Raw genomic sequence first — 27142 nt, forward strand, 5'->3', positions numbered from 1 at the left:
CCTTGCAGGGAAAAGTAGTGTGATGGAAAGGTCAAATAACCCAATGATTGGCTCAGTCCCCTGAATTTAAGAAGAGGTAAGAATGTGAAGCTTCATCGCTGCTTTGAGAACTGATACCTGTGTTCTCAGTGGAGGCTACTGTCCCCTTTGACCTTGTATGGCATGCTCTGGGGTTTTCCTATGCAGCCAGAGCAGGACTCCTCCATCCTGAGGAGGGGCAGAAACACAAACACAAATGTCAGGGTCTTCAGGGAACCAAGAGAGCATGAACCACTGCCTCCTGCCCCCTTGTCACAATTGGGAGCACAGGTCCAAAAGACGAGATGACTTGTTCAGGTTGACCCATTTAATCAGAGGTGGTTAGAGAGCCAGAAGCCAGGTCTCCTATGTCTCAGGGGCTCTTGGCACTTCCAAAGGACCTGGCCCTACCCTCACCTCAGATGCTCTACAGCAGTGGTCCCCAACCCTTGGGCCGCAGACCGGTACCGGTCCACAGAGAAAGAATAAATAACTTACATTATTTCCGTTTTATTTATATTTAAGTCTGAATGATGTTTTATTTTTTTTAAATGACCAGATTTCCTCTGTTACATCCATCTAAGACTCACTCTTGACACTTGTCTCGGTCACATGATACATTTATCAGTCCCACCCTAAGGGCCAGTCCATGAAAATATATTCTGACATTAAACCGGTCCGTGGCCCAAAAAAGGTTGGAGACCACTGCTCTACATAACATGTACATTCACTTAGGCTACTATTCGTGCAGTGGAGTTTAAATGTGTGATCTGGCTGTGTTTCCTCTTGTTTCTTGAAATCTTGGTCTTGTTTATTTGATGCCTTCAGCATTGGGTGTTTTTTATGACTTATGGCTTATTACTTAACTATGTTCTGGTTCCTTGAGATGTAAAATTAGGTTTTGTATTTTTGGGTTTTTTTTTTCTTTTTAAGGATAAAGTTTTTATTTTTGTGGGAGGGGTTTTTTGTTTGTTTTGGTGGTTGTTTTTTTTTTTTTTTTTTTTAGAGAGGAGAGAGAGAGAAGGGGGGTGAGCAAAAAGCATCAACTCCCATATGTGCCCTGACCAGGCAAGCCCAGGGTTTCAAACCGGCGACCTTATCATTCCAGGTCATTGCTTTATCCATTGTGCCACCACAGGCCAGGCACACAATCAGGCTTTTTTATTTGAGATTTTTCTTGGTTTTTGATGCAGGCTGTTGCTATGAATGTCCCTCTTAGAATGGTTTTTGTTGTATCCCATAAGTTTTGGTATGTGACTGTCCATTTTCATTTGTCTAAAGGTATTTCTTTTGATTTTTAAAAAAATTTTTCCCGTTGGTTGAGCTGCAATTATTTTTAGCAAGAGAGAGAGAGAGACAGGAAGGGAGACAGATTGAAATCATCAACTTGTACTTGTGGCACTTTGGTTCATTCATTGCTTTTTCATATGTGCTTGACTGAGGGGCTCCAGCCAAGCCAGTGACCCCATGCTCAAGCCAGTGACCTCAGTTTCGAACTTAATTTACTATAATCTATTTTTCATTGTTATACCAGTACCTTATAACAGTACACTGCCATTGCCTGCTCCAAGCCTTTGTGAAATGAGAAAAAATGTGGGATTTTAATTTCTCATATGTTCACAATTTTAGATGCTCTTTATTTATTGTTTTTATTCAAGCTTCCCTCTAGTATCTCCTTCCTTGAACGTTTCTCATCTCATATATCTGCAAGTCGTTTTTTCGTTTTGTTTTGTTTTTTGCAAGTCATCCTTCTTTGTCTTGTAAGCTGTATTCTTTTTATTTATTTTTTTTTAATTTATTGATTTAGTGAGAGAGGAAGGGGGGGAGAGAGAGAAAGAGACAGGAACATCGATCTGTTCCTTTATGTGCCCTTGCTGGGGATCGAACCAGCAACCTCTGTGCTTTGGGATGATTCTCTAAACACCTGAGATATCTGGCCAGGGCCTAGCCTTCGTACGCTGTTTTCACTGGGTGTGAAATTCCAGGTTGGTTAATTTTTCTTCCAGAGGTCAAAGCCACTCCACTGCCTTTTTTGGCTTACATTGATTCTGGCCAGTTGGCTGTGCTTTTCATCTTTGTTTTTAGCACATGTGTGGCTTTTCTTCCTCTGGCTGCCTTTCAGATATTTTTCTTTATCACATACTGGTTTGAAACACTTTGCTGATGATGTGTATTGATTTTATTTGCTAAGGTTATTCCTGCTCTCTTTGCCTTTGGGACTTCACACATTGCTCTGATTTCTTTTGTATTGTCATTTTTTTAAAATTTACCCTTGGTTCATTTTGAATAGCTTCGACTATGTGTTCAAGTTCCCTTTTTTTCTGCAGGGTCTGTTACCCCATCTGATGTATTTTTCATCTCAGAAGTTTGGTTTGGGTTTTTTATTGTTGTTTGTTTAACAAGAGAGGGAGGGAGAGAGACAGGAGGGGAGAGAGATGAGAAGCATCAACTCGTAGTTGCATCACTTTAGTTGTTTATTGATTGCTTCTCATGTGTGCCTTGACCAGGGGGCTCAAGCTGAGTCAGTGATCCATTGCTTATGCCAGCAATATTGGGATTAAGCCTAGTGACCTTTGGGTTCAAGCCTCTGACCATGGGATCATTTCAGTGATCCCACTCTCAAGCCGGCAACCTTAGGGTTTCAAACCTTGAACCTCAGCATCACAGGTCAACACTCTATCCACTGTGCCACCACCAGTAAAGCTGATTTCTGTGTTTTTAAATGTCATCCTTGTATTTACCTGATGTGCTCAATCGTTCCTCCACCTTCTTGAATATTTAGAATATAGCTAAAACAAGTACTTAGTGTCCTTCTCCACTGGTGCTGTCATTGTGTCATTTCTGAGTCTAATTCTATTGGTTGGTTTATTTTATTCCTTAGAGTTAGACTTTCTACTTCTTGGCTAACCCATCTGGTTTTTTGTTTTTTTGGGTTTTTTTATACTTTATTGTATGAAATATCAGCTATCTCCTGATATTATTTGTGTATTTAGATAATTCATTTTTTTGTATTTTTCTGAAGTTGGAAACGGGGAGGCAGACTCCCGCATGCGCCCAGCTGGGATCTACCGGGCATGCCCACCAGGGGGCGATGCTCTGCCCATCTGGGGCATTGCTCTGCTGCAACCAGAGCCATTCTAGCACCCAAGGCAGAGGCCATAGAGCCATCTTTAGCACCCGGGCAAACTTTGCTCCAATGGAACCTTGGAGAGAGGGAGGGGTGGAGAAGCAGACGAGCGCTTCTCCTGTGTGCCCTGGCTGGGAATCGAGTCCGGGACTCCTGCACGCCAGGCTGACGCTCTACCACTGAGCCAACCAGCCAGGGCCCATCTGTTTTTTATAGGATGCCAGGCACTGTGATTTTTACCTTGTTGGGAGCTAGTTGGCTAGTTGTTCTTACATCCCTATAAATGTTTTTGAGCTTTTACTGGGGCACAGTTCAGTCACTTGCTCCTTCTAAGGCTTGCTGTTAAGTTTTGTTAATCAGGCCAGCCTGACCAGGTAGTGGCACAGTGGATAGAACATCAGACTGAGACGTGGAGGACCCAGGTTCGAGACACCAAGGTCACTGGCTCAAGCAGGAAGGGGTTACTCGGTCTGCTGTAGCTCCTCAGCCAAGACACATATGAGAAAGCAATCAATGAGAAACTAAGGTGCTGCAACAAAGAATTGATGCTTCTCATTTCTCTCCCTTTCAGACTGTCTGTCCCTTTCTGTCCCTCTCTCTGTCTCTGACACACACACACACACACACACAAAATCAGGCCAGAGCTCAGGTCTAGCTTCATGTACTCCAGGGGCAACACGATTTTTGAGCACTCTTCCCAACGCCCATAAATCACAGGCTTTCCCACCCAGCCATTGGGTTTATTCTGGAGAAAATGGGCCTTTTGCAGTCCTCAGTGAGCCCCAGGGATTGTTCTCTCTGCTTCTGCAGGTTATCCTCTCCCTAGCCTTGGCAGTTTTCTCACACACATGTGCTACTTGGGAGCCTTGTGCAGCTCTCTGTAGCTGTCTTTGTATGGCTTCCTTTTGTAGTATATGATTGCTCACTGCTTTGAGCTCCTCAGACTCTGACCTCTGCTCACCTCAGGGACACAAGCCCCTTCAGTTTTTTCTTTTCTGCCTGTGGCCTGGAACCTCTAGGCAGTAAGATGGTAGCCATGGGGCCGCTATGTGTGTTCCCATTCTTGCAGGTGTCACCATCCTGTGTAGCCTGATGTCTGACAACCCTTGTTGCCTGCATTTTTTCCTGTTTTTTAGTTGTTCCAGGCAATGGGAGGGTTAATGCTTTGTGTTCCATTCTAGCTACAAGTGGGAGTTGACTATACATCTGTGTCACAGGCCTTCCTATCCTTGGTCCACATAGATTGGAGTGCATTTCTGAGTAGATATCCCCTCAACTATCATAGATACAGTGGAATTGGAGAAAATGATCTAAGTGGGAAGGCTTTTTGATTAATTAACAAGTTGTAGTTAGTGAAGTTTAACTGTCTTTAGCTTTTCCTGTTTGTTTTTTGTCACAGTGAGAGCTAAACTTGTATCAAAAGCAGTTGTATTTTGGCCCTGGCCGGTTGGCTCAGCGGTGGAGCGTCGGCCTGGCGTGCGGGGGACCCGGGTTCGATTCCCGGCCAGGGCACATAGGGGAGGCGCCCATTTGCTTCTCCACCCCCCCTCCTTCCTCTCTGTCTCTCTCTTCCCCTCCCGCAGCCAAGGCTCCATTGGAGCAAAGATGGCCCGGGTGCTGGGGATGGCTCCTTGGCCTCTGCCCCAGGCGCTAGAGTGGCTCTGGTCGCGGCAGAGCGACGCCCCGGAGGGGCAGAGCATCGCCCCCTGGTGGGCGTGCCGGGTGGATCCCGGTCGGGCGCATGCGGGAGTCTGTCTGACTGCCTCTCCCCATTTCCAGCTTCAGAAAAATACAAAAAAAAAAAAAAAAGCAATTGTATTTTGATAGGTCAGGATTAGTTAGAACAATTTTAATAACTAACAACTGATAATTTTTAAAAAATAAAAACTAGTGGAAATGAGTTTTGGTTTTGGTTTGTTTTTGTTTTTGTTTTTTTGATAGAGAGGGACAGCTAGGGACAGACAGAAAGGAAAGGAGAGAGATGAGAAGTTGCTTTGTTGCAGTACCTTAATTGTTCATTGATTGGTTTCTCATATGTGCCTTGTCCGAGGGACTACAGCAGAGCGAGTGGTCCTTTGTTCAAGCCAGCAAGCCAGTGTTCAAGCCAGATGAGCTCGTGCTCAGGCTAGCGACCTTGGGGTTTCAAACTTGGGTCCAATGCATCCCAGTCTGACACACTATCCACTGTGCCACCGCCTGGTCAGGCATGGAAATGAATTTGATCAATTAACTGCTAATAATTTTTGACATTGTGTGGTTATTTGTATGAAAAAGTAAGAGTACTCTTTCCCATGAAGGTTGTCGGAGCCAAAGTGGTGACCAATGCTCGCAGTCCTGGGGCTCGGTGCTATGGCTTTGTTACCATGTCAACATCCGATGAGGCCACAAAGTGTATCAGCCATCTCCACAGAACTGAGCTGCATGGAAGAATGATCTCCGTAGAGAAGGTAAGGATTCCTTGCCTATTGTAACTCATGAACTTCACGTGGGAGAAGACCTGGTGTGTGAGCCGTTTCTGTCTGCATTATATTTTAGGCCAAAAATGAACCTGCTGGTAAAAAGCTCTCTGACAGAAAGGAGTGTGAAGTGAAGAAGGAAAAAGTATCCAGTGTTGACAGACATCATTCTGTGGAGATCAAAATTGAAAGGTAAAGTGATTTTTTTAAAACTTTCTCTTGGGGCCCTGGCCGGTTGGCTCAGTGGTGGAGCGTCGGCCTGGCGTGCGGGAGTCCCCGGTTCGATTCCCGGTCAGGGCACACAGGAGAAGCGCCCATCTGCTTCTCCATCCCTCCCCCCCTCCTTCCTCTCTGTCTCTTTCTTCCTCTCCTGCTGCCAAGGCTCCATTGGAGCAAAGTTTGCCCGGGTGCTGAGGATGGCTCTGTGGCCTCTGCCTCAGGCACTAGAATGGCTCTGATTGCGGCAGAGCGACGCCCCAGATGGGCAGAGCATCGCCCCCTGGTGGGCATGCTGGGTGGATCCCGGTCGGGCACATACGGGAGTCTGACTGCCTCCCCGTTTCCAACTTCAGAAAAATACAAAAAAAAGAAGAAAAAGAAAAACAAAAAACTTTCTCTTGGGTTGGTGGCTGGGAAGAGAGCAAGTGACAGCCATAGGGTCATTCATGAAACTTGTCTCTTGCATAGGCAGGCTTACCAGCTTCTCATTCATGTCGTGGGTGATTTTGGCATCTTGCTGCCATGCCACTTTGGTATTCAGCTCTCAGTAGATGTTCATTGAATTAATCTTATTACTCAAAAATGGATTCAGATGATCTTTAATAAATATTTACATCCAAATAACTTAAAAGTGCATTAAAAAGTAACACACAAAATGAACAAATAATGTTTCTTTTTTATTTTTTTTTAATAGAGGCAGAGAGAGGGATAGCTAGGGACAGACAGACAGGAATGGAGAGAAATGAGAAGCATCAGTCATCAGTTTTTCGTTGCAACACCTTCGTTCACTGATTGCTTTCTCATATGTGCCTTGACTGTAGGGCTATAGTAGACCAAGTAACCCCTTGCTTGAGCCAGTGACCTTGGGTCCAAGCTGGTGAGCTTGCTCAAACCAGATGAGCCCGCACTTAAGTTGGCAACCTTGGGGTCTCGAACCTGGGTCCTCTACATCCCAGTCCAACGCTCTAACCACTGCACCACTGCCTGGTCAGGCTCTTTTTCATTTTTAACATTCTCGACGACCCTTGCGCAGTCTCTCAAACCGAGGACTCCTTTCAAGTTCCAGGTTGATTTTCGTGTGTACTTGCTTTTTATCCCAGCAACAACAAAAAACCAGCTCTGCAAAGAGCATTATCCAAGGGAATGTAGCCAGATTGAATATTGTAATGAATGACCTCAAGCTAATACTTTGTGCAGCATCTGACAGTTGTCAACTATTGCTGTATTTCCCTCAAAAACTTGAAATATCCCAGAGTACCTGTGATTTCTCTGTGTTACCTTAGGGAGTACTTTGGCACAGTAATTTGAGAACTGTAGGTCTGACATACTGTTTTTATAAAGGAGGTGATTTATAGCTTTAAACAAAATGTAAATAGGGACCAATCTTTCAGAGCATTCATTGCTTATTTATGCTTTTATCCAAATCATAGGCTTGTTTTGGGGAGGGTAGACTGGTGATGTGCTTGATAATGGTGTGATTTTTAGAACACTGTGTCAGTGTTAAGTTTATATTGTCAACACAATTTATTTCCACTTTATCCACTCACACTCTAAAAATTAAATGCTTTGCTGAGAATCTGTTAGTCTCAGAGTAATTCCATTTTGCTGCTGTTTTTTATGTAAAAAAAACTTACAGTTGAGTAAATATGGCTGTGGAACATCAATACTCATAAATTGGACTTGGTTTCTTTTTTTTTTTTTTCTTTTAATTGAGAGGAGGAGAGGGAGATAGAGACAGACTCCCGCATGCACCCCAACTGGGACCGGGATCCATGTGGGAATCCAGGCAAGCCCCCTACAGGCGATGCTCTGCCCATCTAGGGATGTTGCTTAGCAACTGAGCTATTTTTTAGCATTTGAGGCAGAGGCTCCACGAAACTATCCTCAGCTCCCAGGCCAACTCACTGGAGCCAATTGAGCCATGGCTGCAGGAAGAGAAGAGAGAGTAAGAGAGAAGGGGAAGTAGGGTGGAGAAGCAGATAGTCACTTCTCCTATGTGCCCTGACTGGGACTCGAACCCAGGACATCCACACGCCAGGCCAGCGCTCTATCACTGAACCAACCAGCTAGGGCTGGACTTGGTTTCTAATGATATAATTGTTGGAAATTGTAGACCTGTTAGAAATGGCTGTCAGATGATTTTTTGTGTACTTAAAAGTGAGACCCATGATTTTATTGGCAACTTCTCAACAAAAAGAGATACATCCTTTAGCAGTGCTAAAAAAATCTGTACTGTTAGAATATAGGAAGCTATTGAGCATTCTTGGTGTTCTTAGTGTCTTGAGATGCTTTTCATTCATTGATTTTTCAAATCACAAAAGTGAGGTGTGTTTATGGAAAAAAGGAAAGGGATAACAATCAGCTAACGTTTCAGGGGGTTCCCTTAGTCCCTGGAAGAGTTCTGTGAGGTCTGTGCTCTGTGTAGAAGAGGAAAGGGGCTCCAAAGGGGGATATGCTGACCCAAGGTCACACACTCAGCCAGCAAGCAGCAACGCCAGGAGTTAATCCTGGGCTGTTGCTCCCAGTGCTGGGGCACGTAACTGGGTGATGAGCTTAAGATATTTGAAACCAAACTGCCCTCGGATGGTTTGCCAAGAGGCTGAACATTTAAAACTTTTTTTAACTTTATTTTTTTACTTCAAATAAATACCTTTATTAACCTTTCCTTTCATTTTGTGAATTCCTAGGCTTAGTCATCAGCCTAAGTGAAATAGCAAAGCTTGTCCACAGAGATGGATTGTCTTGGCTGTCGTGAATGAGTGGTGACTTTTCTGTAATTGCCATTGGGAAAGCACACACTGAAGTCAGGCATACTCCCACTACCTAGTGGGAGAAGTTTTTGATTTGTGTCCCTTCAGCCTTTTGTCCTATGTGCATGTGTTTTGTTTTTTAGAAATTGTGTCTAGGAGGTACTGTATGAGTACAGAACAAATAGGGAGTGGTGTCCTGTTGTGACATTTTTCAGGTCTCCTTGGAAGGAAAAGGCACCACCCCAGAATAGTGGAAGAGACACATCAGAGGTCATTCATGGTGGCTTTATTTGCAGTAATATAATCACTGGAAGCAATGTCTAGTCTATCAGAAGGGAAATGGTAAATAACGATATAACTGAGAACTGTTGTATAGCAGTTGAAAGGAGCCAGGTCTGTACATATATATACACACAGATGAACTTTGAAAGCATGAAGTGAAAAGCGCTAGAGAGCAACGTATCAGAGGTCATCCCATTATATCAGTCTCCAGAAATGTCATAAAACATCCCTGAAGATTGTCTGGGTTATGTGAAAGTGCCTATTAAAGGATCTAGAGGTGGGGCTAAATGATTGACAGTTACGGCACCGTAGGCAGTGGGGTTTTTTAAAATTATTTTTATTAAATTTTGGAAGGGGAGGAGAGAGAAACATCGATTTGTTGTTACACTTATACGTTCATTGGTTGATTCTTTTTAAAACAAAAGATTTTATTTATTAATTTTAAGGAGAGGAGAGAAAGAAAGAGAAATGGGTGGGGAAGAGCAGGAATCAACTCACAGCAGTTGCTTTCATATGTGCCTTGACCAGGCAAACCCAAGGTTTTGAACCAGCAACCTCAGCATTCCAGGTCAACACTTTATCCATTGCACCACCACAAGTCAGGCACATTAGTTGGTTCTTATATGTGCCTTAACCAGGAATCAAACCCATAACCTCAGCATGTCAGGACAACGCTCTAACCAACTGAGCTATTCAGCTAGGGCAATGGTGTTTTATTTATTTTAAAAAAGGGAAACCAATATGTAAAAACATTTACAGTTGTCAATTTTGTTACACACCATTGATGATTAATGTGTATACTTACTTTTTTTACATATTAAAATTAAAAGTTTTATTTTTCTTTTTTTAAGTAAGAGGAGGACAGATAGAGAGACTCCCTCATGTGCCCCAACTGGGATCCACCCCCATCTGGGGCTGAGGCTCAAACTAACTGAGCCATTGGCTGCAAGAGGTGAAAATGGAGGGGAAGAGAAGCAGATGGTTACTTTTTTTTTTCTTTTTTACAGAGACAGAGAGAGAGTCAGAGAGAGGGACAGACAGGAACAAAGAGAGATAAGAAGCATCAATCATCAGTTTTTCGTTGCGACACCTTAGTTGTTCATTGATTGCTTTCTCATATGTGTCTTGACCGCGGGCCTTCAGCAGACCGAGTGACCCCTTGCTCGAGCCAGCAACCTTGGGTCCTAGCTGGTGAACTTTGCTCAAACCAGATGAGCCCGTGCTCAGGCTGGTGACCTTGGGGTATGAACCTGGGTCCGCCACATCCCAGTCCGACACTATCTCCTGCGCCACCGCCTGGTCAGGCAGATGGTCACTTCTCATGTATGCCCTGACCAGGCATAAAAGTTTTTCTTAAAATGAATATTAATGTAAAGATGACAGTTCTATTCTGTGCAGGGTTAGAAGGAAGGAAGAGTGAACTGGGAGAGGTTTCTTTGGCTGGCGTGAGCTCTTCTCCAGACGTAGGAAAGAAGTATTGGTGAGAGAACCCAGCAGGAAGGACCCTACTTTCCTGTCCTCAACCTCGGAGCCTAGCAGACATTTAATGACTAGAATTTAATTGCCTGAGACAAACAGCATTAGGAAATATGGAAGACAAATTTAAATGGCAACAATGATTTATTTCATTGCTTAGAATAAAACTGCGTTTCTTTGAAATGTGATGGTTTCCATATTTGCTGGTATATAGCAAAGCCTTTTAACTCTTCAAAGGATGCAGAAGTTACCAGGTGCCAAATGTTGGCGGGTAGGTGGTTCACTGCTGCATGCTGTTGGAACTTCAGTCATCATACTGTACCTATTTGGGGGGAAATTTTTTCCCCACAAAACTTAATACTCCACACATATAGAATGTTTCAAAAAATGTTTAACGCCTGACCTGTGGTGGCACAGTGGGTAAAAGCATTGACCTGAAACACTGAGATCGCTGGTTTGAAACCCCAGGCTTCCCTGGTCAAGGCACATATGGGAGTTGATGCTTCCTGCTCCTCTCTCTCCCTTCTCTATCTGTCCCTGTCTCCTCTCTCTAAAATGAATAAATAAAATTAAAAAAAAAAATGTTTAAGGCCCTGGCCGGTTGGCTCAGCGGTAGAGCGTTGGCCTGGCGTGCGGGGGACCTGGGTTCGATTCCCGGCCAGGGCACATAGGAGAAGCGCCTATTTGCTTCTCCACCCCCCCCTCCTTCCTCTCTGTCTCTCTCTTCCCCTCCTGCAGCCAAGGCTCCATTGGAGCAAAGATGGCCCGGGTGCTGGAGATGGCTCCTTGGCCTCTGCCCCAGGCGCTAGAGTGGCTCTGGTGGTGGCAGAGCGACGCCCCCTGGTGGGCAGAGCTTCGCCCCTGGTGGGCGTGCCGGGTGGATCCCAGTCGGGTGCATGCGGGAGTCTGTCTGACTGTCTCTCCCCGTTTCCAGCTTCAGAAAAATACAAAAAAAAAAAAAAAGTTTAAAATTAGTTTTTCGCAGTGAAGCTTTCGTAGTGTCCACTTGCATGCCTCTTGTATGTACAAGTGTCTAGCATTTTGGAAAAACATTCTCGTGAGCCTGCAGTTTTATCCTGCATATTTCTAGGTGTAGCACATAAGTGGGAATAGGGACTGTGTCTGAAGAGTGCATTGTTGCAACAGGTTTTGGCTTTCTTTTTAATTGATTTTTTAGAGGGAAGGGAGAGAAATGTCAATTGTTCCACCCATTCATGCCACCTTTGGTTGATTCTTGTATGTGCCCTGACTGGGGATTGCACCTGCAATCTTGGCATGTTAGGACGATGCTCTGACCAACTGAGCTACTCAGCCAGGGCTATGGCGGTTTCAAATAATTCTCCCCATCCACTTGCCGCCATGCTGGTTTGCTTTTTTGCAGCAGTCTGAGCAAGCAGACTGCTCCTGTTAGACTCTTAGGAACTCAAGTTTGATAACCATGTTTTTACGTAGAACCGTAATTAAGAAGGAAGAGAAGGTTGAGAGAAAGGAGGGGAAAAAGCCTGAAGACATTAAAAAGGAAGAAAAAGATGAAGACGAGCTGAAACCAGGAACCACAAATCGGTCCAGAATCAACAAATCAGGTGATTAGAATCTAAGTGTTCACAAGGAGGGAAGCACCAGTCATGGTGGACTGGTGAACATCCTAGATCAAGTAAGTACAGAGAGCTTTTTGGTGACTTTGCTGAGTTTTGCTGCTTATTGGAAGTCATTAAAGCAAAAGAGCCTTGAGTGATGAGGTTACTTAAAGGAGTTACTATGTGACAGCAGGAATTCTGGTCAAGGATTTATATTTACTGGTAGCTCAGTGACCTGGGTTCTTGTTTTTCCTGAGTATTTAGCAGAAAAGAGTGTGGGATTTGCCAGAGGTAGGTGTCCTAGTTCTTATAACTAATCTAGTGCAGTGATGCAGGTGTGTAATCCCACTCTCCTCCATATATGTTAAAACCAGATCTAATAAAAAAACTGAAAAAAGGAAAAGCTCACAACATCTATACCCTGTGAAGCAGTTAGTTGCACTTGAAGCATGCCAAAATGCCACCTCTGCTGTCATTTTATAAAAATTCCTTGCGTTCTGCACCTTCAGATTTGCATGAGGCTCCACAGAATGTTTTGTGACTGAAAAATTTAAATGCCCATCCCCTCCCCCTTCCAAAACTAGAAAACCAGAAACAAAACCTGACCATCTGGAGCTCTAGGATTTGGTGCAGAGCATTACAAGTTAGATCTTAATCATTGGGGTAATTTTCCAGCAGTCTCGTGAGGAACTTATTTTTAAAATGTTTCTCAAGTATTGCAAATCTCTCTTAAATCAGTGATTGTTCTGGCGCTTAGAGCAGGGGTCCCCAAACTTTTTACACAGAGGGCCAGTTCACTGTCCCTCAGACCATTGGAGGGCCGGACTATAAAAAAAACTATGAACAAATCCCTATGCACACTGCACATATCTTATTTTAAAGTAAAAAAACAGGCCTTACCTGTGGTGGCGCAGTGGATAAAGCGTTGACCTGGAAATGCTGAGGTCGCCGGTTTAAAACCCTGGGCTTGCCTGGTCAAGGCAATATGGGAGTTGATGCTTCCAGCTCCTCCCCCCTTCTCTCTCTCTTTCTCTGTCTCTCCCTCTCCTCTCTAAAATGAATAAAATAAATAAATAAAGATAAACGCTCTGTAAAAGAAAAAAATAAAGTAAAAAAACAAAATGGTAACAAATACAATATTTAAAATAAAGAACAAGTAAATTTAAATCAACAAACTGACCAGTATTTCAATGGGAACTATGGGCCTGCTTTTGGCTAATGAGATGGTCAATATGCTCCTCTCGCTGACCACCAATGAAAGAGGTGCCCCTTCCGGAAGTGCAGCGGGGGCCAGATGAATGGCCTCAGGGGGCCGCATGCGGCCCGTGGGCCATAGTTTGGGGACCCCTGGCTTAGAGCCTAGTTAGCATGTCATGGAGAGGGAGAATTGGTATGGAACCTTTATTGCTGAAGATGAATGAAGGGATACCCACTCATGGGGATGGGCAGGGGCTCCCTTGGAGCCAGTACTGTCTTGATTCAGAGCACAAGAACCTGTGTTCTGCAAAACATTCTAGAATGTGTGGGAGGGATGAAACTCAAAATTGCTTATCCTGTAGGCACAGGACTGAGTGTCAAGCGTAAAGGAAACCTGCAGGTGGCATGTTTTTGTGTACATTGCAGAATGCACTTTGACTCATTTAAGTGGTAAGATGTGAGCAAGTCACAGCTACTTCATTCCAGATGAGCAAAGACCTGTCCAGGTCTGCCAGCTGTTTTCTGCCGAGAGTGGCTGTATTGGTAGTGCTTACTTTATATCATGATGAGGACAGGGATGAGACACAGAGGTTCCAGCGTATTAGTTACTTGATGGAGAAGTGAGAGTCCCCAGCTGGCTCATGTGCTTCATGCTGGAAGTGAAGGTGTCGGCATGTTTTCACAGATTGCTCTGTTTTTTCCTGAAGGAAGCAGAGGAATGGAACGGACGGTCGTGATGGATAAATCAAAAGGAGAGCCTGTCATTAGTGTGAAAACCACAAGCAGATCAAAAGAAAGAGTGAGTATTCTGCCATCTCAAGTTCAGCCATTTTTGAATACTGTGATTTGCAATATGAAAACATTGTTCAGCCTTTATAAAGTCTCAGGAAGCATATTGTTAACTTTTTGATCATATGTACAAGCACAAAATTAGGTTTAGAACTTATTTCAGAACAATACTTTCCCATGTTTGCTTTCCAGAAATGGGTTTGCCCTTCTCTGATTGTTTGTCAGGTTTCCCACCTTCAAGGAGAACTGATTCCCAGGGATAGCTCACCGCAAAGCAGGGCAAGCAAGACCCAAGCTTTCCAAGTCAGAAGGCAGCTTCTACTCTTTGGTTAACCTAATAGCAGTTTATTCATTTTTAGTTGATTTTCTAGTCTTTTAAATAAACCAAAAAGAGAAGTGGAGTCCACCCTAAAATTGAGTGTCATGTCATCAGAGAACAAGTTACCCTGCTTATTAACTTGTGCACACAGGGACAAACTAGGGCCTACTCATTTTTCTCTTTCTACTCTGGAAAACAGACCCTCTGCTTCCCAGATGAAGGTTCCAGCTAACACGTTAATGAGAACAGCGCTTTTTCAGTGAATATACTTTTTATGAATCATCCAAGAACACTGTGTTGTTGAGATTTAAGTTTTAATATTTGGGTTCTATAAGAAGCAGTTCCTCATGACATTTTTTTTCTATGGGTTACATAAAAATAAAATACAGAGAAATCTAGAGAAGAAAACAAAAAGACCAATAAACTTATAACCCAGATAACTGATGTTAAGAAACATAGTAATGCACACATGCTTAGAGCACTCATAGTACAGCAAGCTTCTTTGCTTCCATGTGGACTCCTCACACTTCCTCCCATGGTATGTTACACAACACACATGTATGCTGTGAATCACTACTAAAGGGGCTCCTATAACTTGCTCTTAGACACCTTTTGTATGTAATGTGTCTTGGAGAACTTTATATACTGAAACATACAGTTCAACTTTGTAATTTAAAAAAATTTTTTTTTTTTAATTTTAAAGTAATTATAGATTTGCCTTGGCTGGGTAGCTTGGTTGTTAGACTGTTGTCCTAATGCTCAGAGGTTGCTGGTTTGATCCCCGGTCAGGGCACATACTGGAACAGATCAAATGTTTCTGTATTTGTCTCTCTTTTTCTCTTTCTCTCTCCCTCTCTTCCTTCCTTCTCTCTTTAAAATCTGTGAATAAAATTAAAAAAAATTTTTTTTTTAAGAAAACAATTATACATTTGCAGGAAGTTGTAATGCATAGGACAGAGGTTCTGCGTGTCCATCACCCATTTTCCCCCAGAGGCTTTATTTCATAACTGTAGCACAGTATCAAAGTCAGGAAGGTGATGTTCAATATTGGTGATGTTGACCCTAGTGAATGAAGGTGTGGCATTGGGTACATGTGCCCCATGGCTCTGCTACACTGGAAAAACTTCCTGTAGGTTTCCTGGGGTTCCTTCCCATCTTTTCTCTTTCCTTAATGCCTTTTGTTTACAGCATTTAAAAGCCAAGCTATAGGGTAAGCAGTGTGACTCAGACGTGGAGAGCTGCAGTCTGTGCTGGGACCTCTACATTATCCATGTGCAACAGAAGAACCTTAGTTTAATCCAGATGTGTTTAACTTTTTTTTTTTTTTAAGATTTATTTAGTAGCCTGACCTGTGATGGTGCAGTGGATAAAGCGTCGATCTGGAAATGCTGAGGTTGCCGGTTCGAAACCCTGGGCTTGCCTGGTCAAGGCACATATGGGAGTTGATGCTTCCTGCTCTTACCCCTTCTCTCTCTCTGTCTCCTCTCTCTCTCTTTCTCTCTCTCTCTCCTTTCTAAAATGAATAAATGAAATAAAAAAAATAAAATAAAGATTTACAAAAAAAAAAAAGATTTATTTAGTCCCTGGCCTATTGGCTCAGCAGTAGAGCATTGGCCCGGCATGTGGAAGTCCCAGGTTTGATTCCCCGCCAGGGTACACAGGAGAAGCGCCCATCTGCTTCTCCACCCTTCCCCCTCTCCTTCCTCTCTGTCTCTCTCTTCCTCTCCCACAGCCAAGGCTCCATTGGAGCAAAGTTGGCCCGGGTGCTGAAGATGGCTCCATGGCCTCTGCCTCAGACACTAGAATGGCTCCAATTGCAACAGAGCAATGCCCCCTGGTGGGCATTCCAAGCAGATCCCAGTCCAGGGCATGTGGGAGTCATCTGCCTGCCTCCCCTCCCCTACTTCGAAAGAATACAAAAAAAAGATTTTATTTATTGATTTTAGAGAGAGGAAGGAGAGAGAGCGAGTGGGTGGAGTGAGAAGTATCAACTCATAGTTGCTTCACTTTAGTTGTTCATTAATTGATTGCTTGTCATATGTGCCTTGACCAGGCAAGTCCAGGGTTTTAAACTGCAACCTCAGCATTCCAGGTCTGTGCTCCATTCAGTGCCCACCACAGGCCAGGCCAGATATGTTTAACTTTCATTGTGCATTTGTCATGATTATTTTTCTGACATTAATAAAACTCGTTTTGGTCAACAGAGCTCCAAGAGTCAGGATCGCAAATCAGAAAGCAAAGAGAAGAGAGACATTTTGTCATTTGACAAAATCAAGGAGCAAAGAGAGCGAGAGCGCCAGAGGCAGTGGGAACGGGAAATCCGAGAGTCAGAAAGGCGGCGGTGAGTGGGGGCTGAGCCAGGCTGCCTGGATGCTGCTCTCTTCTGGGAATGGTCATCCTTTTTCCCCAGTCTCCTGTGTGGCTTGCGCTGCCTTGTGTGTTTCCACTGGGGTCAAGAAGCCTATCGTGGATAGCAGCATGATGTTCATCAAAAGTCCATTTCTGCTGACCATTTCCTCTGGTTGTACCCTAGCCCATGGAACAAGCTCACCTGGGGTGGATTTGATGGGAGGGTCCCAAGTGTCGAGGCCTCAGTTTCTCTCTGGAAACCTACATACATAAGGTAAAAAATGGCAACTAAGAAATGTGGCAGTGCCTGACCTGTGGGGGTGCAGTGGATAAAGCGTCGACCTGGAAATGCTGAGGTCACTGGTTCAAAACCCTGGGCTTGCCTGGTCAAGGCACATATGGGAGTTGATGCTTCCTGCTCCTCCCCCTGTTCTCTCTCTATCTCTCCCCTCTCTCTCTAATAAAAATGAATAAATCTAAAAAAGTAAATAAATAAAAAAATTTAAAAAAAAAAGAAATGTGGCAGTTTTATTGGAGATGTAATCAGAGAACTGGCCTCTGTAACCCCTGGTGTCTGCATTTTGTGACCTTTTCAGCAGCAGTGGTCACATGGCCATCAGTCTTCTTTGCCCCTCTGACTTTCTGTTAAGATAGTTTTGAAGTGAGCCTGTCATTTTCACTTCTGTGTTCTCCCATTTCACATCAGCACATCTGGAGCCCCCTTGTCATTTCCTTCCAGTGTTCTGTGAAACAAAAGCTTTGTATCATGGTGTTTGAGTAACTTTCTTGAGCTAAAGCAGATCACATAGAAATTTCTTAAGTTATCCTACATTTGTTTTTCTCTGAAGTCATGTGATTTCAGCCCCTGCCTACATTGCTTTAGAAAATAAAAGCACATTGAGAAGCTTTATGATCCCATTTAGGGGTCTTTTGCTTCTGACTGGCTCACACTGGTTTAGAGCCTTTCTGGGCACTGGTGGAGTATGTTGAGAGTGACAGCAAGACCTCTCCTCAGATGCAGAGAGGAGTGAACCCAATGTCTGCTTATGTCCTGGTGTGCAGTGGCTGAGGACTTGAGACCTTGGCCCTGGCTATAGGTGCCAGACTAACGTGATCAGCCCACTAGCCTTCCTGTCCCTACACTTTCCCAGGTCTGTTCAAAATGCAGCCTGTTTTCTAGGTAAGATGTGAAAAAGAGATGGCTCATTGTACAGAGTGAACCTATAACATAGTATCCTTCACCTTCAGGGAAGACTTCTGTAATTACTTCTTAAGGGGTTTCTCTGTATGCACAGCAATTACCCTTTACTCTTCTTGTTTTTCTCCCTCTTTCTGACATATGGGTTTATTTGGGGGACTTTAAGCCAGGTCTTCCAAGTATGGAACTGAGGCATTGGGTGTCCTCGTCACCTGCTCCCTTCTAGCCCACCTTTGCCTTTGCTTTTTGTGAGAAAGGGAAAGTTTGGAGATTGAGACTTCTAGTTGATCCAAGCAAGTCACACCTGCTCCCTTGTCGCCTGGGGTCCAAGCCAGTGAGCACCTGTGAAACCCAGAATGGACAGCGAGAGGCGTCCAGGCCCCTTTGGAGGGCAGTGGCTCAATGGCCAGGTACCTCCATGTCAGGAAATCAGAGTGGCCTTGCTGTGTCCCTGCAGAGAGCGGGAGCAGCGGGAGCGGGAGCAGCGCCTGGAAGCCTGGAAGGAGAAGGCACGGCTGCAGCGGGAGCGCATGGAGCTTGAGTGCCAGCGGCATCTCCTGGAGCGAGAGCGCATGGAGCGGGAACGGCTGGAGCGGGAGCGCATGCGCGTGGAGCGGGAACGCAGGAAGGAGCAGGAGCGCATCCACCGCGAACGGGAGGAGCTGCGCCGCCAGCAGGAGCAGCTACGCTATGAGCAGGAGCGGCGGCAGGGGCTCCGGAGGCCCCATGATGATGGGCGGTAAGGATCCAGCCCACTTGTGACCAAGGGTTGGTACCTCTCCTTCTATTCCAGTAGCTGCTTCTGTTCTTGTTATCTGAGCATGGAGAATCAGGACTATTTAACATAGAATCTTGATGCCTTTCCAGAACTCATTGCTGCCACCACTTCGAGTGTGTGTAGTTTAATGTCCCAATCATGCGGCTGTGCAACTGTTTTTAATGTTTGTTTATTGAGTTTAGTGAGAGAGAAAGAGAGGAATATTAATCTGCTCCTGTATGTGCCCTGACCAGGAATTGAACTGGCAACTTCTGCACTTCGGGATGATGCTTTAACCAATCAAGCTCTCCGGCCAGGGCAGAACCATTTTCCCCAGCTGAGAGTTTCGGAGAATCTTGATAGCCCCACTGCCGCAGGGTTTGTGATGCTTTTGCCTAGGCTGTGTATCGTTATCGGCACTGTGATTCATAGTGGAGAATAACCACCCTCCAAGTGCTGTCACAGTTGATGACTAAGCGTGTTAGGCCTGTACTGACCATGGCCTCCACTCTGTCTCTTGTCCTTGTAGGGGAAGAGGCACAGAATTGACACTGTGGAAAAAGACATTGCCTTCCATTTTTTATAAAGTAGGATTATTGGTCTCTAGCTTCTCTGAGCTGCTGCTCTGGCAGTCACCCATTACCCCACCACCCAAGAACCTAGTTTTCTGGTAAAAATCAGGAAATAGATAATTGGATTCTGTCCTGAGCTGTATATAGTTCACTATCACCTGATCTAATTCCCTTACTTTTTTGCAAAAATCTCAGAAGGAGTTTCAGGTTATCATAAAAGGTATGAAGGTGAAAACGTGGCACCTCAGAATACCAGTCCTGAAAATTTTGGGTTCAGGTGGGGATCAAGGTATTAGCAGACTCGTAACACAGCTCATAGCTATCTGTTTTTTTCAGGATTGTCAGATGAGAATATTCATATGCCTCTTAGCAGTTTGGGGGATATTAATTTATCAAATCAAAGCAAGAATGATTGAGTCTTTAGAGATTTGCTCTACAGGACATTTCAAATGATGCTGGGTCTGGTAAAAGAGTCTCTTCCCCCACCACTCTGTCTTTTATTTCCTTGTTTTTATAAATGAAATTTACATCTTTTTTATAACAGGCGAGATGATGCCTATTGGCCAGAAGGAAAACGTGTGGCCCTAGAGGACAGGTACCGCCCAGACTTCCCTCGGTATGATCATCGCTTCCATGATGTTGACCATCGAGACCGAGGCCAGTACCAAGACCATGCAGTCGAAAGGTCAGCATCTCACCCCCTTGCTGTAGTAGGGGCAGGTCTCCATCTGTTTTCTTAATGTCTGATTTGCTTGTGAGAGTCCTAGTGAGTAAAATTAGACCAGCTAAATATGGAATTTGGAAATGTAGACCTTGGGCAAGGTGTTGAAATCCACGACACTTGCAACATCTGCAACTCATCTGGCAGGAAGGCTCCTCGCAGAGCTCATTTTATGCACTACCCTTTGCACAGATAGGACAGTTGGGTCCATGGGCATGGCCTGAGCCTCAGCATCCCCCGACACTTAGCTCTTTTGGGTGTGACCCAACCAAGCTCTGGGTTTCACACCTTCCTGGGGTTTCCTCCCTGTTCCTCCCATCAGAATCAGCCCACCCTATCATCACAGGGATTTGTTAATATACAGGGTTGGGTAAAAGTAGGTTTGCAGTTGTTTCTATTGAAAATAGTATGATAATAAATAATAATATAAAAGTAAACTTTTGTGTACTCAACAACTGTAAACCTACTTTTGCCCCAACCTGTAGATGAGAAAGCAGTTTTTAGAAGGGGTATGACCTGCCTGAGCCAACAGAGGCAGAGGCAGAGCTGGCAGGAGCCCCCATCTTTGGGGTTCACTGACTAGTGTAGGTTTCTGTGCTGGCAAACTTCAAGGAAATTGACCAGAGACTGTGGGACTTTTCTTATTGGGCCTTCTTTGTGTTTCAAAGGTTAGAGTGGGTTTGTTAGCTAGTGTCCTTTCTTTTCTTTGCCAGTACCTTGTTTAATGAAGACTTTATCTACTTGATTAGAAAGATAGCCCTCACTTTTCCAGTTGGAGAGTTTTCTCTGAGAGAAATCTCATTGAGCTCCCCTGGGCTGCATATCCTGGAGCCGTTTCACTGTTCATTAGCTCTCTGTAAGGGAAGAGAGAACAGGGGTGAGATGACTAAGAATCCACTCACTTAATTCATTGTGGCTGGAGTTGGTTTGAGATTTTGTGTGAGTTACGTGTGTTGAGCCAAACCAGAGGTTAGGCTTCCTTGTTACCTTGACTGTTGTTACCAGGCCTCAGGTAAATGAGGCCTTAGTTTCATTCAGGGTTCTCTGCTTCTGAGATACCTTCCTCTTAAGGCAGTGGTAGTCAACCTGGTCCCTACCGCCCACTAGTGGGCATTCCAGCTTTCATGGTGGGCAGTAGCAGAGCAACCAAAGTATAAATAAAAAGATAGATTTAACTATAGTAAGTTGTTTTATAAAGATTTATTCTGCCAAATTTAGCAAAAATCCGACATAAAGTCCTTGGTAAATAATTATTATTATATGCTTTAACTTGCTGTCACTCAGCTTTATAAATTTTTTTTTTAAGATTTTATGTATTCATTTTAGAGAAGGGGGAGAGAGGGGAGGGGGAAGATCAGGAAGCATCAACTCCCATATGTGCCTTCACTGGGCAAGCCCAGGGTTTCGAACCAGCGACCTCAGCGTTCCAGGTCGACGCTTTATCCACTGCACCACCACAAGTCAGGCAGCTTTATAAATTTTATAAAGTAAAGTTACTTCACTACTTTATAAATCACCATTACTGTGGAACCAGTGGGCGGTTAGAAAATTTTACTACTAACAGATACAAAAGTGAGCGGTAGGTATAAAAAGGTTACTACCCCTGCTCTAAGGGGTTACCGTAAAATCATTATGCCTACCTTCTTAGGGTCCAACTTCACTCCCACCCCCAGGAAAAGATATGAGCCAGCTTATATTTTCTTTTTTTGTGACAGAGGAACAGATAGGGGCAGACAGACAGGATGGGAGAGAGGTGAGAAGCATCATGTCTTTGTTGCGGCACCTTAGTTGTTCATTGATTGCTTGCCCATATGTGCCTTGACTGGGGAGCTACAGAACACTGAATGAGCTCGCGCTCAAGCCGGCAACCTCGGGGTTTGAACCTGTGTCCTCCACATCCCAGTCCAACGCTCTATTCACTGTGCCACCGCCTGGTCAGGCTTTTTTTTTTTTTTTTAATTGATTGGTTTTAGAGAGACAGAGAGAGGGAAGCACTCATTTGTTGTTTCACTTAGTTGTGCATTCATTGGTCGCTTCCCATATGTGCCCTGACTGGGGATCAAACCTGCAATCTTGGTGTTTCAGGATGACCTGCCAACTTTTTCTTTTTTAATCAGGCAGTTCTAAGTATCCCAATCGTGGAACTGTTGTGTGGAGCCTGCAGAAATGTTATATGATACCATCAGCTACCATTGAAATTAGATATATTTTTTTCCAGGAGGGAAGGCTCAAGGTCAGTGATGGGAGAACGAGATGGGCAGGTGAGTAACACCCAGACACCGGGTTCCTCCTCTGTGTCTGGGTGGGTGGGGGAACACGGACACAGTGTTTCTGGCTAACAAATAGAGAAGTATATAGAATTGCGTGTTTTCTGATGAGTAGAGTCTGTGTTCAGATGTGTAGGGCTTGTTCTTGCTTCATTTTATCCAGCAGAAACTGCAAGTGTCTCTGTTGTCTGCTTGCTTAGAGTGCCTCTGGGTCTCGAAACTGTGGGATGCGCCACTGTACCCAGAATGGGGCTTGGTGGCCTGTTGGGGGTCATTTAGCCCATGTTTTGGGTGTGTCGCTCTATATCAGATGCTGGGGGAGGTCCTCTTGTCTCTACTCTGCTGCCACCTAGTGAGGGGTGCATCAGGTGTCAGCTTAGCGAAAAGGGGAGCCGGCCATGAAAAAGGGGGGGGCAGAGCATCACAATTGTGGTTTTTAAAGTAGAGGTGTGTGTTCTCTGAGAACAGTTGGCCAGGGCACTAAAGTTCGTTTCTTCAGCACTTGCCTCTATTGTCAGCTACTGTGAGGCCCGCGCCGTGCCGACTCCATAGATTGATGGCAGAGGAGGAAGTTTAGGAGTGTGGGAGGGGCCCTCCTGCCATCACCAAGGAGGACAGTCCCAGTTCTTTGGGGAAGATTCTTAAGTGACTTTTTGTAGTGGACCCTTCAGGGGAAGCATTGAGTGCCATGAAGCTTGGCTCTCCTTACGGGGCCAGAGAGGCTTGTGCTTACACTTTGTGTGGTACCAGTGTTGGAGCTGCAGAGCCACTCAGTTCTCAAACAAGGAAGCAAAGGGTCCTACCAGGATCTCCAGTAACATTGTCAGGGTCTTAAGCAGAGCATCCAGCAAAGTGAGATTCAGAGGGGCCTGGGCAAGTCCTCAGAGTGACCAGAGGTGCTCCACCTCACCCCAGCCCACCTTAGCCCACCTCAGCAGTGTATACAGGTTGATAGGCTTTCCAGAAGGTGAGCCTGCTCGGCCCTATAGGGGATGACATGGCTAGAGTCACCCTGTCCCACTTCTGCCTTCCAGCACTACTCAGATGACCGCCACGGCCATGGAGGCCCACCAGAGCGCCACAGCCGGGACTCTCGAGATGGCTGGAGCTACAGCTCGGACAAGAGGATGAGCGAGGGCCGGGGACCACCACCTCCACCTAGGTTAGTGGGTGGTCCATGACGGGTGGGCATCTTCTCTGGTTTGAGGGCCCCCCCCCAGAGAGAACTGGTTGTTTGTACCTTGCCAGGTCACCTACGTCACCCTAGGTGTGCATGTCTCTGTCACTGGGCCCTTGCCTGCTAAAGGAGACATCCCTGCCACACACCCTCAAAATTGTCTTTAGACATTTTGATGACCATTGTCATGGGTACCAGAAAGTTCTTTTCATCTCTTTTGGAGTTCCAGGTGTAAGGCAAAGACTGCAGTGCCAGTCTGATAGGTTAGTGCAAAGTGTGCTTTCCCAAGCAACCTACTGAGTTAGCACTTGGTCCTTTAACATTTAAGCCTTTTTTTTTTTTTTTTTTTACAGAGAGAGAGGGATAGATAGGGACAGACAGACAGGAACGGAGAGATGAGAAGCATCAATCATAAGTTTTTGTTGCAACAGCTTAGTTGTTCATTGATTGCTTTCTCATATGTGCAGGTACCTGTGGGAAATGGAATTGGGGAACTCTCAGACAGAAAACAGCCCTGAGCAGTGACATTATGTGATTGGGTGGCAGTCAACTTGCCGACAGACACTAGAAACATTCAAGTTTCACTTTTGGGGAGCAGTGTTGCATTGTCCCTTGCAGACAGCTGTTGTGGGTTCTGATGGGTTCCTAGATCTTGCCTCTAAGCACCAGTCAGCCTAGTGGCCAGTGCACTGGTCATTCCAGGCTGAACCTGGAATGCTCAGGTCTGAGAAGCTTTCCTGGATGGCCATGGTGACTGCAGGTGCCCACACGCTGGGACCGTATTTGGAGTTTAATCTCTCAGAGTTTCTGTCTGAAACTTTTTTTTTAGAGAGAGAGGAAGGAAGAGAGATGAGAAGCATCAATTCATAGTTGTAGCACTTTACTTTTTCATTGATTGCTTCTCATACGTGCCTTGAGTAGGGGTCTCAAGCCAAGCCATTACCCCTTGTTCAAGCCAGCAACCATGGATCATGTCAATCCCATGCTCAAGCCAGCAATGCTATGCTCTAACCGGCAAATCTGCACTCAAGCTGGTGACCTCAGGGTTTTGAACCTAGGACCTCAGCATCCTGAGTTGACACTCTTATCCACTGTGTTACTGGCAGTCAGGATGAAACATTTTTCTTTTTTATTGTAAACAGCTTTTTAGAGACATGGTTCACATGTCATACAGTTCACCCATTTAAAGTGTACAATTTGATGGCTTTCATTATGTTCATAGCAATTGTGCAGGCATCACCACAGTCAATTTAAAATGTCTTTAGCATTCAAAAAGAAGCCCTGTCCCCATCAACAGTCATTCCTCATCCCCCTTCCCTAGCTCCTAGCAACCACTAACTCACTTTCTGATTTTCTGATGTTCTGGACATTTCATATTAGAATCACACACTGTGTGGCCTTTTGTGTCTGGTTTCTTTCACTGAGAGTTGTGATTTCAAGATTCATCCACATTGTAAAAAAAAAGATTCATCCACATTGTAGCGAGTGTCCGTGCTTCACTCCCTTTCGGGGTCATATAATGTTCCTCTGTGGATGAACCAAGTCTTGTGTATGTATTCATGAGTTAACATTAACAGATCAACACTTGCAGTTGTTTCCATTTGGGGGCTATTATGAATCATGCTGCTAAGAACATTCATGTACAGACTCCCACATGCACCCCAACCAGGATCCACCTGGCAACCCCTGTCTGGGCTGATGCTGGAATCAACTGAGCTATTCATAGTGGCTGGGGCTACACTCGAACCAATTGAGCCACTGACTGCAGGAGGGGAAGAGAGAGAAAAGGAGAAGAGGGAAGGGTAGAGAAGCAGGTGGTCGCTTCTCGTGTGTGTCCTGACTGGGGATCCAACCTGGGATGTCCGCATGTCGGGCTGACCCTTTATCCACTGAGCTAGCCAGTCAGGACCATGTTCAGGTTTTTGTGTGAATATATGTTCCCTTCTCTAGGCGTCTAGAAGTGGCATTGCTGGTTCCTGTGTCACTCTTAAGTTAAACCTTTTGAGGACTGCTGCTGTGTTTTCCTTCCCTCAAGGCTGCCCCGTTTTCATTTCCCACCAGCTTGTGTAAGGGTTCCGATTTCTCCACATCCTCACTAGAATGTATACTGTCTGTCTCTTTCTGATAAGAGCCATGGGGATTGGGTATCTCATACTTCTCAGTCATGTGGTTGTGATGGTGCTGAATGCCACCTCGTGTTTAGTCACATACACCTTTAGAGAAGTGCCTGTTGCATCTTCACCCAGTTCCCTCAGAAACCATTGGTATGGGGTATAATGAGCCACTCCACAGCCTCTCATAGAGGCATACTGGGATTGTGGTGTATCTGCTTTTATTTGTTTTTGTTTTTGTTTTTCCTGGTAAAGGGGTGGACGTGACTGGACGGAGCACAGTCAGAGGCTAGAAGAGCACCAGGAGCGTGTATGGCCGGGCATGGTTGACACAGGCACGGCCGGCCGGGAGCACGCCAGGTGGCTAGGTATGGGCTAATTCTTGCCCATGAGTGTGGGTGGGGCATTCCCGGGCAAGGGCAGCCATTCCTGAAACTCTACAGGCCAGCCTCCCCCAGCATTTCCAGAGGCCAGAGGCTTCCATGAAGGGATTGTTTGCAGACTCTTTCTTCTCCTTCAGGTGGTGAGAGGAGCCTATCTGGGCCCTCAGGGCCAGGGCACATGGCCAGTCGGGGTGGAATGTTGGGGTAAGAAGTATTGTCCCTGGATCAAATTGATTTGTTCCTGTCCTCGCTTCTCCCCTTTTTGCATGTTTGATCAACTTGGCTGATTTAAATGTTTTGAAAACAAATCCAAAAGGCAGCTGTTGGCAACTTACTGCAGTAATGCTCACTAGTGGCCTGGAATGTGATTTGTGATTGGGATATTTCTCACCTGGAAAAAGCCACATGGGCTGTAAAGGCTGCATGTACTGTGCCACATGGTGGTGAAAATATAAAGCACTTCAAGGGGACAAACGTGTGCCTTTGTTCCTAGGCGAGGCGGCTTTGCACAAGGTGGGCATTCCCAGGGCCATGTGGTGCCCAGTGGAGGACTGGAAGGTGGAGGACTGGCCGGCCAGGACCGGGGCAGCAGAGTCCCACCCCCACACCCCCACCCATACCCCCACTTCACTCGCCGCTACTAAACCCCACTCATTCCACGTGTTCAGGTAGGCAGATGCACTGTTGAATCTCTTAGCCAGTTACCTTGAACTTGTGGAATCTTTTAAGAAACAAAAAACAAATCCTGCCACCATGTTGTAGCTCTGTAATATGTGAACTCACTTTTTTAAAAAAATAAATAAGCGTGTTCTTGTTCTGCCATTTTTGAAACAAGGTTTCTGTAACAAGGCATTCCATTTTCCATTAATAAAAGTTTACGGTTCACATTCTGGTGTGTGTGTTGTGATTACAGAGCAGAGAATAGTACCAATCTACAGCATCACCATCGTGCGCTCAGTTTGTGGCTGCTGGCTCATCATACTGATTTCTCCCAACTGTCAAAGTGGGGTGTCATTTCCCCATCTGAGAGAAAAGGAGCCAGGTGCAGAGGTCAGATCATGTGCCCAAGGTCTTAGAGCTTGTAGGTGTCAAAGCAGGAATGGGAATTCCGAATTCAGGGTTTTTTTAAAATTTATTAATTTTAGAGCAGGGGGAGGAGTGGGAAGCATCAACTTCGTTGCTTCTTGTATGTGCCTTGACTGAAGCCCTGGGTTTCAAACCTGCGACCCCAGCATTCCAGGTTGATGCTTCATCCACTGTGCCACCACAGGTCAGACTAGAATTCTTTATTGAGGGGAGGGGTGTATGCATTGTGGAACCCCTGACCAGTCACTTCACCCTGTGTCAGAGTGCCTAGGGCAGTGTCCCGCAATGGTGTGCAATTGGGGCCTAGCTAG

The 27142-nt window shown here is 45.1% G+C and overlaps 1 protein-coding gene across 1 annotated transcript in view; it reads left to right on the forward strand.

Moving 5' to 3' along the window:
* SAFB2 (scaffold attachment factor B2) overlaps window positions 1–26624 on the forward strand; it is a 42130-nt gene extending 15506 nt beyond the window's left edge. The window contains exons 10-21 of the mRNA XM_066274902.1: window positions 5443–5592; window positions 5681–5793; window positions 11781–11911; window positions 13810–13901; window positions 16415–16551; window positions 18215–18496; window positions 19631–19771; window positions 22026–22068; window positions 23109–23236; window positions 25618–25730; window positions 25883–25949; window positions 26239–26624. Of these exons, the coding sequence (XP_066130999.1) occupies window positions 5443–5592; window positions 5681–5793; window positions 11781–11911; window positions 13810–13901; window positions 16415–16551; window positions 18215–18496; window positions 19631–19771; window positions 22026–22068; window positions 23109–23236; window positions 25618–25730; window positions 25883–25949; window positions 26239–26389 (1548 nt within the window). The 3' untranslated portion in view covers window positions 26390–26624. The remainder of the gene's footprint in view (window positions 1–5442; window positions 5593–5680; window positions 5794–11780; window positions 11912–13809; window positions 13902–16414; window positions 16552–18214; window positions 18497–19630; window positions 19772–22025; window positions 22069–23108; window positions 23237–25617; window positions 25731–25882; window positions 25950–26238) is intronic.
* Window positions 26625–27142: the final 518 nt, after the last annotated feature.

This window comes from Saccopteryx bilineata, chromosome 1, assembly GCF_036850765.1.
Source record: "Saccopteryx bilineata isolate mSacBil1 chromosome 1, mSacBil1_pri_phased_curated, whole genome shotgun sequence".
NCBI classification, from domain to species: Eukaryota; Metazoa; Chordata; class Mammalia; order Chiroptera; family Emballonuridae; genus Saccopteryx; species Saccopteryx bilineata.